Source organism: Miniopterus natalensis, chromosome 8 (assembly GCF_054644295.1).
Source record: "Miniopterus natalensis isolate mMinNat1 chromosome 8, mMinNat1.hap1, whole genome shotgun sequence".
In the NCBI taxonomy this organism is placed as follows: domain Eukaryota; kingdom Metazoa; phylum Chordata; class Mammalia; order Chiroptera; family Miniopteridae; genus Miniopterus; species Miniopterus natalensis.
Window position 1 is genome coordinate 39633100 of NC_142088.1, and position 14227 is coordinate 39647326.

At 37.4% G+C, this 14227-nt stretch overlaps 1 protein-coding gene across 2 annotated transcripts in view; it reads left to right on the forward strand.

Moving 5' to 3' along the window:
• Nucleotides 1–12314, forward strand: part of GPR155 (G protein-coupled receptor 155) — a 39040-nt gene extending 26726 nt beyond the window's left edge. The window contains exons 13-17 of one of the 2 annotated variants that reach the window (XM_016206209.2): nt 211–347; nt 1807–1902; nt 3845–3909; nt 6171–6308; nt 9493–12314. In XM_016206209.2, the coding sequence (XP_016061695.1) occupies nt 211–347; nt 1807–1902; nt 3845–3909; nt 6171–6308; nt 9493–9784 (728 nt within the window). In that variant the 3' untranslated portion in view covers nt 9785–12314. Of the gene's footprint in view, nt 1–210; nt 348–1806; nt 1903–3844; nt 3910–6170; nt 6309–9439 lie in introns of both variants that reach the window. The other variant, XM_016206284.2, reaches the window with a different exon arrangement.
• The last annotated feature ends 1913 nt before the right edge of the window (nt 12315–14227 follow it).

The window sequence follows — 14227 nt, forward strand, 5'->3', positions numbered from 1 at the left end:
ACTACTCATATTTTTTCAGATAAAAACACCCTACAAGTAGAACTCTCTTGAAACAACATAAGGAGCCTTCCTCAGATTTTATCTAAAATAATATACTGATTCTGAGCTGAATGTGCATATGTGGTGTTTTGCTTAGGAAGTCATTATGAATTTAAAATGCATTCAAATAAAAAGCTCTGATTACAGATTGTTGTATTTACTGTTTTATAGATGATTATTGTGAGAGCCGCTGTAACTCCCAGAGCTGCATATTAGTGCAGGAAGAAGAGCAGTATCTACAGAGTGGAGACCAGCAACTGACTCGACATGTGTTGCTGTGTTTACTCCTCATTATCGGACTGTTTGCTGTAAATGTTTCTTCTCATTTTGTTTTGGAACCACTTCTTTAAGTGTTTGGCAAAGGTTTTATTCAGGCATCTGGGAGAAACTTAGTTCCTACTTCCCAGGGGGGTGGCAGCTAGGCCATCTGAATCCTAATGTTGAGCTAAATGTTTTTGGGGAAAGAAGAATGAATAATTCACATTACTCTATTGCTTAAATGCTCCAAGACCTATTTTGCTCAGAATCACTCATTCTATACTCTGAACCTAGAATTTGTAAGACGAGGTATCTCTGTGATGTGTGCAGGCCACTTATTCCTAGTGTGTTCCTTGACGGACCTCAGTGGATAAATGCCTATGTGGTCTCAGAAGATATTCCTCAGATAAATAACTTTAAAAAATAAGTTTAAATTATGAAAATAACTACTTCATATAATAGATACTTACAAAATAGAGAAAAGAAGAAAAATATCTATCATACTACTGTCTTCTATTTTTTAATACATTTTTCATGGTTCTAATCATACATGCAAATTTATATCCTGCTTTGTCACTATGTCAAGCATTTTCATATTGCTCATAACCATTACTTTAAATGGCTCCTCAATAAACCATAGAGGGGATATGTTATAATTAACTCAACCAATTCCTTATGGATCCTTCCTAGTCTTTTAAAATGCTCTGATAAACATCTCCGTGCAGTCTATTTGTTTATGATAGATTCTTAAAGTTGAGAAACCTGGATCGAAGAGTATAAATATTTCTGTGCCTTTGGATGCATTTTATTGTTTTCCAAAGGAGTAGTATAGGTTTGTAAAGTATTCTCACCAACATTGACTATTATAAATTTTTTAATTTGATAATTTTGTAAGAAAAATATAGTAGTTTATTTTTAAATGCTTTTTTTTTTTTTTTTTTTACTACTAAAAGGTTTTTAAATTGCTTTATGTCCTCTTTTGTGAATTGTCAATTATTTTTATATAATTCTCGGAGATGGTTCAAGTGTAACTTGTCTAAACGTAGGAAAATGGACCATATAGCCTATGAGGAAACTCTCTTACCCTTTTTACACTGGGATGCTCATTACACAGAATGATATCAGCCAGCACTGTATAAGAACAAAAATCAAAAGAAATGCTGCCAAGAATTGTTGCTTAGTGATGTGATTGTTTCCATTGTGTAGAACTAATTTTAAAATCAGTCCTGTCTTAGACTAGTCGGCAGTCCTGATATATTATGTAAGCTTCTGTATTATGGCTCATGTCTTCTTGCTTCAAATCTGATCAGAATAGATGCTGTTTGAGTGACATCTGTCAAGAGCAGAGGTTGAAACCTCTTGTTCGAAAGACAAAGCCTCTATATTCTCTTGGTGTTTTTCCCATTAGTCTTTTTCTCTCTAATTATTAAGTTACTGTTACGTATTCTAGATAGAGAGAAATGATTAGCTTTTTTCATTTAAAAATACTATTTTCTCCTTCCTTTACAGAATCTTTCTAGTTGTTTATGGTGGCTGTTCAACCAAGAGCCTGGAAGACTGTATGTTGAGTTACAGTTTTTCTGTGCTGTGTTTAACTTTGGCCAGGTATTTATTTACTGAGAACTTCAAGGGGTTTTTGTTTGCCTGGATGGGTTGATTGGGGGGGGTCGGGGGGGGGGGGCCGGATGTTTTTTTCTTTTAAATCAAAAGGGTTTAGTTTGTTTGCCAGCTGCTGGTATGCATGACAGCTGACAGCTGCTGCCTGTCTCTAGTAGAGATGAATTATTATATTGGTTAAAGTCATCAGAATGCACACTGAGTGTTGTAGTCAGAAATACCAAATCGTTTTTTGCTTTGGTTTTGAGATAAAGAATGGTAATGTAAGCAGCGACAAGATGTTCCAAGCACTTTTTAAACTTTGTTGTGGTCTTAATAAGTTACTTTGGGAAAATGACTTACCTTCTCTAAGCCTTTTGTTTAGCCACTTAAATTGGTTTACGTTATTTCATTTACATTTTGATATTTCTTGGACAATAGGTATTTAAATCTTTTCTAAAAATTATAAATTGGTGTATAAGTAAACTTTGGCCAGGTATCAATAGTAGTTACATGCCTTGAGAGGATACAATGCACTACCCATTGTTAAGCATTTTATATTAACTATCTCATTTAAATATCACAATACCTGCAAAGTAGACATTATCTTCCCTAGTTTAAAAATTAGAAACTAAAATTCTATGAAGAGCTAATAAACTAGTGCTGTTGTCTTAATGCCACTATTAAAATGAATATTTAAGGATAAATGGCATTTTGCTTACTGGAAAAATGTCTTTTATGTGCAAATTTCAAAATTTGATCCTGTATCAATCCCTTACTTTTTAATTAGAGAATATTAGTTCCCAGATTGAGTATTGGGTTGAAAAAAAGTACTGTTTGAAATTATTAGGTTTACCTATTAAATCTAAAATAATTGGCTATGTGAGTTAGTTAACATTTATCAGTAGATGTCCCTGCAAGTTTTTCCCTAACATTAATTTTTCTAAAAAATAATTTCGAGCTTGTTTCACCATTATTGTGGGAACAAAAATGCCATGTCTAGGTAGACAAGTGACCTCAATCAGTTTATTACAACTAGACATGAGCATCCCAAGGGCTACTTGATGCCCACCTCAGTTTGGGATGCCAAGATCAGATTTTGTACGCAAGAACTATAAAATAACTAGGTGGAAAAAATCACAGCCTCACTCAGCATTTTGCCTTTTTAAAGGCAACTCCAAGCTGAGCCATCCCAGGACTGGGGCTGAGAAAGCTTCACATACATACACAAATGCCAGGAATGTTGTTTGAAATGCTGCCCCCACAGCTATGGCTCAAGTGCTGCAAAGGAGGGAGAGAGATACCACAACCTCTCGCCCTCCACACACCCCCTACATCCCATTTTCCTCTTGGGGATGTATTGAGGTGTTGTAGTCAGATCATTGCCTTCTGGTTATTTATAGTTCCGGGGTAAGCACGGCAGGTCCTTCCTGTTGCATTCGCCATCCCACCTCCCGCCCCGCACTAGATTCTAATCCCACTGTGCCTGACAAATGGCAGTTTCCAGCCGCCTGGCTCCCTCGTCGCCCTGATCTATTCAGATACTATGGCACTTCTAAATTCTGTAATTTCTGACGTTTTAACAGAAAAATAATAAGGAAATTCTTAAGCACAATGTGAAATATTTTATTTTATTTTTAAAAAGGGAAAAACAAAGACATGTAGCCCTAAATGTTTTCGTTTTCTTCAGTAAGCTAGCTCGCTGATGCGGTTGCGCAGCGCTGGCTTATATCGCCCATTGTAACTAGCAGCACAGATGACTGGAAAGAGGCAGCCAAGGATCATACTTGCCTCCAGGCACTACATTTTAGAAGGCCTGCCTGTGTGTTCTATTTAAAATGTTGCTTTAATCATACAGGTTTTCTTCCCTAAGCACTAAATTCGGTGGCTTCCATAATTTCTCTGTCTTGAGATTTTATTGTATTCATAAAATCTTTTTTTTCTTCCATAGGGATTTATTTCCTTTGGCATCTTTGGATTAGACAAACATTTAATCATACGACCTTTCAAAAGAAGGTAAATTTATTTGAAAAAAATCTATATCTGTAGATGCCGCTGGTGGGAATGAGGCCTTTTCGTGGAGTCGCAGGGAAAGCACTCCAGGGACGCATGCATGGGGGACAGGTTCAGTGGCAAGGCTTCTTGTAGAAGCAAAATCAAAGGGCGGTCTGGGGCTCAGCGCCACCCTGCTGTTAAAGAAGTCCAGCCTTGTCTTCATCAAACCCAGAGCGAAGACCAGTGTCCAGAAATTCTGCGCCATTGCTTCAGCCCGTGTCCAAGCGACGGCAGTTCAGCCTGTGCCCGTCGCCCCAGCGCAGCTGCCTGGCCCGGCTGCGCTCAGGCGGGCGTCGCGTCGGCAGCCCTGCGGGTGCGCTGGGCCCGGCTGCTGCCAGGGCCACGCGGCTGCCGTGGGGAGGGGCCCACCAGACGAGGGGCCCAGGGACAGACAGACAGACAGGGAGGCAGGGAGAGCTCTCGTTAAGCCGATTGATTATATTACCTTGGGCTTGGGAAGGACTAGGTGCTCTTTTAAGTAACCAATCAACTTCCTACTCTTTCATGGGTCCTGCTTGGTGCCTCTCCCTAACCAATCCATTCCCTAGCTCTTTCAGGGCTCTCCGCCCCTTACCCAATCCGGTCCCTGTCCCAGGCTAGGCTCCGCCCCCTGGGGTGCCATCTTGGCTCCTACTGCGCATGCCTCACAGCACAAGCACCTGCCCCCTGGGCAGGAGCCCAGCAGGGTCATTTCTCCTGCTGTTTGTATTCCTCCTCGAGTAATGACCGCTGACGATGCTTCCTGCCCCTGCCCCTGCCCCTGCCCCTGCCCCTGCCCCTGCCCCTGCCCCTGCCCCTGCCCCTGCCCCTGCCCCTGCCCCTGCCCCTGCCCTGCAGTCGTCGCCTGGGGAGCCTCTGAAGGCTGCAGCTTCCTGGCGAAGCAGGCTCAGCGTCCAGTTCAGCTCCCCAGTTGATTAGGCTTCTTAATATCGGATTCCCTTTGCTCCCTTCCTTTATTAATATCTAGCTACCTACCCTGACATAAAGGTAATGACAAAGCCATTCCATTAAGATACTGATATTTTTAAGTCTTTAGTAACTAACTGCTGGGAGACCACAGGAAGGGTAAACAAACACCACAGAAAGGTTATCTGTTGATTTGCATATTTGTTGTAAATAATTGCAGAGAAGATATTAGAACTGTTATCAATTCAACATTGTAATTTGCATTTTAACCAGAAATGATGGATGCTGGCTTCTCTCTGTGCTATTAACTACATAAAGTAAAATCAAACTTGAAAATACAGTTAGCAATGGGTAATGTGCCCCCAAAGGTTTATATTTGATTACCTTTCTCCTTTGGCAACAGGATTTCTGTATCAAACTGACAATTTATAGAAAACTCAAGTCTTTCTAAATGTTTGAGCTTTCATTAGCTTGGTGAAGAATTGCTTTGAATTCAGATCGGGAATTTATGAAAAATAATGAAGTGGTAATACTCCAACTTGGGGGTGGGAGAAATAGGTGGGGTGGGGGGATTACAAAGCCTTGTACTTCATTTGTCTTCAGTCAGAATTAGTAGAAACTAGAAGTGCTAATGTAATTTCTCCTACTAATAATATAAAAAGTGCCCAGTAATTGGTAACTGTTCCTTCTTATTTCTCCTTCTTTTTCATCATCATTAACATCATCATTATTATTAAGATGTTAAGTTGCTAGGGTCTTAATCCTGTCATGGGGAAGAAAAGCATAATAGAGAAGTCACTGAGCTTAATTACTAGCTTCATAATGTTGATCAATTAAAATAGTCAACAGATTTATTGTTTGGGCTGCAGAAACAGAACTGTTCTGAACTCCAGATCCCATTATGTGCCTGTTGGGTACTGAAACTGGAAAATGATTAAATGAAATAATTAATCTCTGTCAGTTATTTTTGCATTTCAAACAATAGAATGTAGAATAAGAAACTGCATTTATGGTAGAAACTGAAATGGGTCAAACATGTCTGGAGGGTTTTTTATAAAATGCCCAGAACAATTTTATAAAATACCCCTCCACACCCCACCTCACTACCATCCCATTCTGCTTTGAATAGGAAATCATATGCAGCCTAAGTATGTTTCTGCTTCAGACACTAATGATGTCTCTCTCAGTGTTGAGGGTGACAGCTTTGGTAAATGACAGCTGTGGAACAGCCATGTTGATGGGGTAATAAGCAGGATGGTTTCTCTCTCGGTGCTTTTCTTTCCTTAAAAACAGCCTCCTTAAATTTTGGTTTTCAGACTTGAATTTCTATGGAACAATAAAGAAACAACAGAAAACAGGGATTCTCCTGTTCCTGAGGAAATAAAAATGACCTGTCAACAATTTATACATTATCACCGTGACCTCTGTATCCGAAACATAGTCAAAGAAAGAAGGTAAGTATAGGTCCAGATAATCATATTTTAGCTGATAATTTTGGTTTGTAACAGGGTAAGTAATGTGGTTGTGACTACATGATTATTCTTTTTAATATCACATATATATGCAAAAGTTAAAATAGCTATGGGTCAGTTTATAGTTTAAGAAACAGCATATATAAGAGCCATTAACACTTTGATTTTTATAACTTAAAATGTATATAACTTTTGATTTCCATATAAAATCTGAAAACTTAAGAAACAACTAAAATGTAGCCGATTATTAACATTCACTTCATGTTGAGCACTAGTGTCTCACAAAACTTTGAGATACATTGGAATTAGGAATTATTTTGTGTTCCCCATCTCCTAGTGATATGTTATTTCAAATTACTAAAGATATTGTCAAGCAAGTGAAATGAAATTTCTGTCTCTTAATAAATTCTGATTGATATTTACAGTAGCCAAGATACGGAAGCAACCCAAGTGCCCATCAATAAATGAATGGATAAAAAAGTGGTGGTACCTATATATTTATTATTCGGCCATAAAAAAAGAATGAAATTTTAACACTTGCGATAGTCTGGTTGGACCTAGAGGGTGAAATAAGTCAGACAGAGAAAGCCAAATACCATATGATTTTAATTATATTGGAATCTAAAGAACAAAATAAACAAAATAAAGGCAGACTCATAGATGCAGAGAACAGACTGATAGTTGTCAGAGGTGAGGGTGATTGGGGGACTGGGTAAAAAAGGTGAAGGAATTAAGAAATACAAATTGGCAGTTACAAAAAAGTCACAGGGATATAAAGTACAACATAGAGAATATATTCAGTAATATTGTAATAACCATGTATGGTGCCAGGTGGGTATTGAAATATTGGGGCAATCACTTTGTAAAGTATACGATCGTCTAACCACTATGCTGTACACTTGAAACTAATATAATATTGAATATAAACTTTAATTGAAAAATAAAAAGGCTTTCCTTTTTAAAAAGCAGTTTTAGTTTCACAGCAAAACTAAAAGTACAAAGATACCCCCCAAAAAGAATTAGACTAAAAATTTTTCATTCTCATCTAATTTCAGAATTCTCTTTTGCAGAATGTAAAATAATTTTTTAGCATTTGCACCACAGTTTAAGTTAGCATTTGGAGGACAACAAAAACCACTCTTGACCTTGATCTGAGCTTTCCAGTGTAGCCACTAAGCCACTTGTGGCTATTGAGCTCTTGAAACGTGCCTCGTGTGATGGAGTAATTGCATATATCCTTTTAGTGCTTACTTTTAATAAACTTAAACTGATAACGGGGGGGGAAAATGAATTCTGCTGCTTATTTTTTACCTCAAGTACTAACCTTCAGTCTGTGATATAATATGTATTCTTCTAATCCTCAAGATACAGAGTATGCAGCAGGAAATCAAAAAACAAATGTTACCAAGATTTTCAGTTGTCGTAAAAGAGAAAGAAAAAAAAACACCAAACCATAAAGAACCAAATACTTTTATGTCTATAACTGAAAATTTATGAAAATTACCATTTAGGATGATTGACTTCCATGTTATTATGCCACTGTATCTTATAATAACCAGAAGGTAGCCTGGTAAAGCTAGTGGAAAGGGGGCTCACTGGGGAGGACTAATACTAGAACTCAACTCCTGGATATGCCACTTATCAGCTGTGTGACACTGGGCAAGTTCATGTCTCCAAATCTTAGTTTTTCTCTTCTTTAAAATAGATGCTGGGTCTCTGGGTTGTTGAAGTTAGACGACAAAACCCAGATGATGGCCTAGTCCAGTTTCTGGAAATGGTAAACTATGAATAAAAGTTAGTGTCCCACCCTTAAAGGGCCAAATACAATTATATCAAAAAACAGCTTTTTAAAATCACAAAAGGGAACTCCCAGTTAGCTCCATCGGGAAGCACAGCTCTTGCCGTGGGTCCCAGGTGGCTGCGCGGGCCCTGGCTGCGGGTGGCACTGCCCTGCGGCCTGCACAGCGGCACACTGCTGCCTCTCGGGGCAGTCCTGTGAGCTGCGGTTGTAGCTGCCTGGCAGTCAGTCATCAGGAAGCAAATATTATTTAGAGAAGATGTTGTGCTATAAATGAAAAACCAGCAAGCAGGAAGGCTCAGGTTGTAATATTCAGGGTTCTGTTGAAAGTGATGTTTGTAGTTACAAAGCATAAGTTAAGGTATCTTATTAGTAAGTAAAATACTGATGTTAACATATTGTGATTTTATGTACTTGAGAACATTTTTCATCTATATTAACCTCTTTTCTAATTTTTATATGAAAATCTGATGTATATTCATTTGTGGTTAAATGCTTTAAAATTTTTGTCACCTATTTTTCATTTCATCTTGATTTTCACCCACTGTTTCCTACTGTCAAGCACTTTGGGTTTTACAGGTTGACTGATGCTTCTGAACAGATTCATGCTGTCTATTGCATATTTGTATGAAAATGTACAGAATTCATTTGGGGTTTTTTTTCCACTTCTCTTTCCCTTATTTGTTTATACTTGAGGCACCCCACATTTGCATTAGGAAGAAAACTTAAATCATCAAGTAGATTCATAATCAAAGTACATTTTAAATACCTTAGATTTGTAATAAGACAGATCTCACTTATTCTTCCCTCACTTCCTAGTGCAGCAGATTGCTGACGTGTCATCAGTAAGATTGTCTCGGCTGCTAAGGGCAAGAAGAAAGGCTATTCATGGGCACTGTGATAAGCAGAAAACATAAAGTTTGATTTGAGTAGTTTAGTTAAAATTGTCCTTCTTAAGAGCTTGTAAAAAGTATCATTTAATGTTCCTGAGACAGATTACTTATAACTACGAATACAATTTACAAAATATATAATGTTCAGCTGCCTACAGAATGTATCTGATCACAGGAAGCCCTCTACTATAAAAAGAATATTTCTTTGTAGATGAGTTTACATTACGTGAGTGGGATTTTTGGTTTAAGCACTTCTGTTTTCACAGGGGTTATTGGCATAGTTCTTTGTCTCCAGTGGGTCTTTCTAGGGTCAGGTGAGTTAGACCCTTCATATTCACAACAGTTCATTCCTGCCACACTTTTAATTATCATGCTGTCCCTCCCTGTCTCCTATTTTTCCTTGCTTGTCCTCTATCATGCAGTGCTGATACCAGATTTACAGGACATATGGGTGAATCATTCCTTTGACATACAGGTGTGGTGCAAAGACTTCTGCTGGGACCTTCTGTGGCTGTGACCTGGTGAACTGGCTAATTGAAGTTGGCCTCGCCTCCGACCGTGGTGAAGCTGTGATATATGGAGATAGACTGGTGCAGGGGGGAGTCATCCAACATATCACCAATGACTATGAATTTCGGGATGAGTACTTGTTTTACAGATTTCTTCAAAAGAGTCCTGAACAGAGTCCTCCTGCTATTGATACAACCACTCCACAGCAGGAAAGATATAAAGAAATTGAACACTCATCCCTGTCTCCTAAGACCTAAATTATGAAGGACAACCCCACATGAAGTCATATTCTAGCCCCAGATCTGTTACTTAGCTGTGTGACCTTGGGCAAATCACAACCTCTCTGACCCTCAGGTGCTTCTTCTGTAAAATTTGATGTGTTCCCACCCCTTGCTAACATTCTGTGATTTTATGTGTAAGTAAAACACACAGGAAACTGACTTAGGAAAAATAAAATAGTAAGTTAAAGTTCTGAATCAATATAATAATTACTAATTGTTAAATAATTATTTAAAACTAATTATGCCAACATTTTAAAACACTGCTTCCTGCAGTTGTTTGCTGTAATTTCAAAATCAGCATCCAATTTACTATTCCTTTAAATTGCCAAATTTGGCAGATATATTGACGGTAGGAAATGGACCTTAAATTATGACAACTTTGAACTTCTTGATAGCACCTCCTAAAAAAGAATTTTACTTATTTGAATAAGAGGCATTCTTATTCTTTTTCCCCATTTCCTTGACAAATAGTACTCACTGAAAACTGGGAACGCTATTTTTAAGGTTCATCTTTTCTTGCTTTGCTATTGAAAGTACTAATCTGTGCCATTAAGAGGGGAGTAAGAACTTCCATTAATCTTACCATCTACAAAATCCACCAACAGAAGTATAGTTTAATCTTTAACTTTTGTGCTAAAAATAATTTGGGCAGATTCATTTAAATTTTATCAACAAAATTACTGCCATGTGATGTATTACTTCTGGTGTTTGCACAAAGCATCACCATGCAGAAGGATAATCCTATTACCTTACTCCTTGCAGTTAAAAAGAAGAAAAAACTATGTACTTCAAGCCAGGATTTTCAAATTCTAAGCCTAACACCCTACTCTTACATTTAAAATTTAGTCTTCTTTGTGTCCATGTATAAAAATGAATACATTTGAAAATTACTAAATGTTACCCTCAGATAGGCTTTATGTTCTTCAGTAAATTAAAGAGAGATCTATCCCCATGACCTTTGAGCCTCTACTTACTGACAGTTTTGGTTTAACTTATTTAAAACATGTTTTAAATATTTATTTATCTCATACTTTTAGTGTCTCATACAGAAAAGCCATTTAGAGAATAATTTATAGAGTTAAGTCATTTAATATGTAATTTTTTAAAACCTGCATGGAAGCTAATGTATTTAACAAGTACAGGCATACCTTGGAGATACTGTGGGTTTGGTTCCAAACCACTACAATAAAGAAAATACCACAGTAAAGTGAGTCACACAAAATTTTGGTTTCCCTCTGTATATAAAAATTATGTTTACCCTATATTATAGTCTGTTAAGTATGCAATATCATTATGTCTGAAAAACAATGCACATATCTTAATTAAAAAATACTTTATTGCACCCTGGCTGGTGTGGTTCAGTTGGTTGGGTGTCAGGAACCAGCCTGAGAAATGAACAAACCTGAGGTCGAGAGGTGGGAATGAAAGAGACAAAGTTATGGGATCAGGAGGACTGTCCTTGACAAGGCACAGCCCCAAATGGCTTCAATGCCTTTTTTATATAATAAGTGACAATTGATAATGAGGTGAGCCTGATACAAAGTAGTTCCTTCAACACTCTTTCAGAGTAAACATCCTGCTTCCTGCGTGAGCCCAGACCTTGGTATTTCCTTATCTCGGATAGCAAACCCCCTCAAGGGAACTTCAGACCCTCAGGTGATGCGGACCATGTCCAGACACATCACCGGCTCCTAACAGTTGGGCATCATCCTGTGCACTGAAAGGTTGCAGGTTTGATCCCCAGGAGGGGACATGCAGGAGGCAGCCAATCAATGTATCACTTTCACATGGATGTTTCTCTCTCTCTCTCTCTCTCCCCCCCCTTCTCTAAAATCAGTAACATCTTAAAAAAAAAAAAAATTACTGCTATGAAATGCTAACCATTATCTGAGCCTTCAGCCAGTCATAAACTTTTCGCTGGTGGAGGCTCTTACCTTCAATTTGTAAAAAACTCAGTATTTGTGAAGTGCAATAAAGCGATGCTCAGTAAAACAAGGTATGCCTGTAAATTATACTTTAGTGTGTAGTATTAACCTATACCCATTTTAAATTATGATTAGAGAATGGGGATTTTTTTAGAAGAACTGTCTTGCTGCAGAACTTTTTTTTTTTTAATATGACCACAATGTAACTCTCAGAATGCTCAGGAAATAGCATAAAACCTCATTGTTGTGCCAGGAGACTTTTATAGCCACAGCAATAGAGATATTAATTCACATGCATGCAGGCAACTCAAACTCAAGTGGAGAATTTGTTGTGTTTGTGAACAAGTCATACTATACATGTTCTGTTATTTGCACGAAGGGAATCAGCAGCATCTTTTCCATGGGAGACATTGAAAGAAAAAAAAGAAAACGGGGTCAAAATGATCTGCAGTTTCTGAAAATGAAGGCTTTTAAGAGATGTTTTTAGGATTAAGGATATGCTAATTTTATTAAATGAAAATATTTGTAACTTTTACTCTGTCACTGACAAAGCAAGTTTCTCAATAAAATATCTATTTTAACTTGCATTGCCAATGTCTTTTCTTTGAGTAATCTGAATAATGCAGAAGCCATCATCAAGGTCTTTTCTATAAGTTTTTAATGTTTTCTTAAAGGGTCTCCTGAGATTGTTCTATTCTTTGTGACCCGTGGGACCTATACACAGGGCCTTGCTCCGCTGTGCACTCAGTAAACACTTTTTATTTACTCAATTTGAAATTAGGGTCCTTTTCACATATTTCATAATTTTTAATATGCAGGGTCACAGCTGATACAATTTTGATAAAAATCTGCCACTTGTGTACTAATCTTCAGCATGATCATTATTTTCTTTGTTCTCAGTGAGCAGTTCCATGACTAGCTTGTGCTTAAACATCCATGTTTTTAAAATAAGGTAAAGTGTGCTTGGCATTTTCAGAATAGTGATTAATGATTAGTAAGTTTCTAAAAGCAAGAAAAATGTGAAACTATTATTTAGCATGTTTGTTTTCTATGCAGCAGAATATAGCTCTTAGGTTTTGTCCCTTCAAATTTCACATTATGTAAAATACTATATTAATTTAGACACTGGACATAGGTAGGCAAGTGATGAATGGTGGTTGGAAACACAGTTCATGATCAGAAATGTTATCACCAGTCTTCAGGAAAAGATAGAATGATAATTTTCTACAAGTGGTATGACAAAAGCCTGAAGTAATTAATTAAAAAGAGAAAACGTTCACTCTGTAGAACCTGTTTCTGGCAAATTTTTTAAGTAGGCACTAAATTTATGAAATCCTAGCCCTGCATACTTATTTCTAAGGCAAAATTTTTGGTTGAAGATTAATATATAAATTAATGCTTTCATCAAAGATCAAACTAGCTTTCTCTAAGTTACTCAGTTTATTAGATTATTTCCTTGATTTATTACATAATTGTAAATAATAAACATCATTTAAGGGAAGACCCCCCCCAAAAAGCTTAATTTTAGCTACTATATATTTTAAGAAACACATGAAATTTAAGAAAATCTTAAATTTTCTAAAATATACCACAAGGCATTACTTACCCACTTAAGTAACAAAGCCCAAATACCATACTGGATTTACAGAATGAAAGTGTCCTAAGCTGTTTAATAAATTAATTTGCATGTCCTTATAATAATCCTTGCCTTTTGCAGGGGCCTCCTTATTCCTATTCTGAATATGGAAAAAGGCAACAGGTTGACCTGAGGCTTATCAAAGGCTATCAAGTTGTACAGATTGATTGTCTACCTAATTTTCTTAACTTTACAGATGAGGACTGTATGAATTCTTTCCATCAGTACTTGAATGTTCATTTAACAAAATACTTATTGAGCTTGTACAGACACAGTGTTGAACACTGAGCGTGCAACTAAGGGGAAAAATATGGTTCCTGTCTTCATAAAGCTTCTATTCTACTATGAGAGACAGATGTTCAACATATATAGTAACACTTGTGATCAGGATCACGTGGCTCTGAGCATGTGTAATAAGACACTTGACCAGGTGATGTGCAGAAAACTTCCTTGAGGAAGTCATGTTTCAGCAAAACTCTAAGGATAAAAAGAACTACTTATATAAAAAGGAGCAAATAAAATGAACGTGCCAGCAGAGACTGCAGACATGATATAGAAACTGGACACGTTCAGGTAACTGAAAAACAGCATAGCAGAAATTTTCAAAAACACTGGTGGCTTCTGGTGAAGATGGCAGCTTAGGTAAACGTGGTACTAGAACCCTCCCACAACCACGTCAGAATTGCAACTAAACTACAAAACAACCGCCTGAACCGCCTGAAATCTAGCTGAATGGAAGTCCTATAACTAGGGATTTAAAACAGGAGCCACATCAAGACTGGTAGGCAGCCTGGCCAGAGTGGCTCAGTGGGTTGAGCAGCATCCTGTGCACCGAACAGTTGCCAATTCGATTCCAGT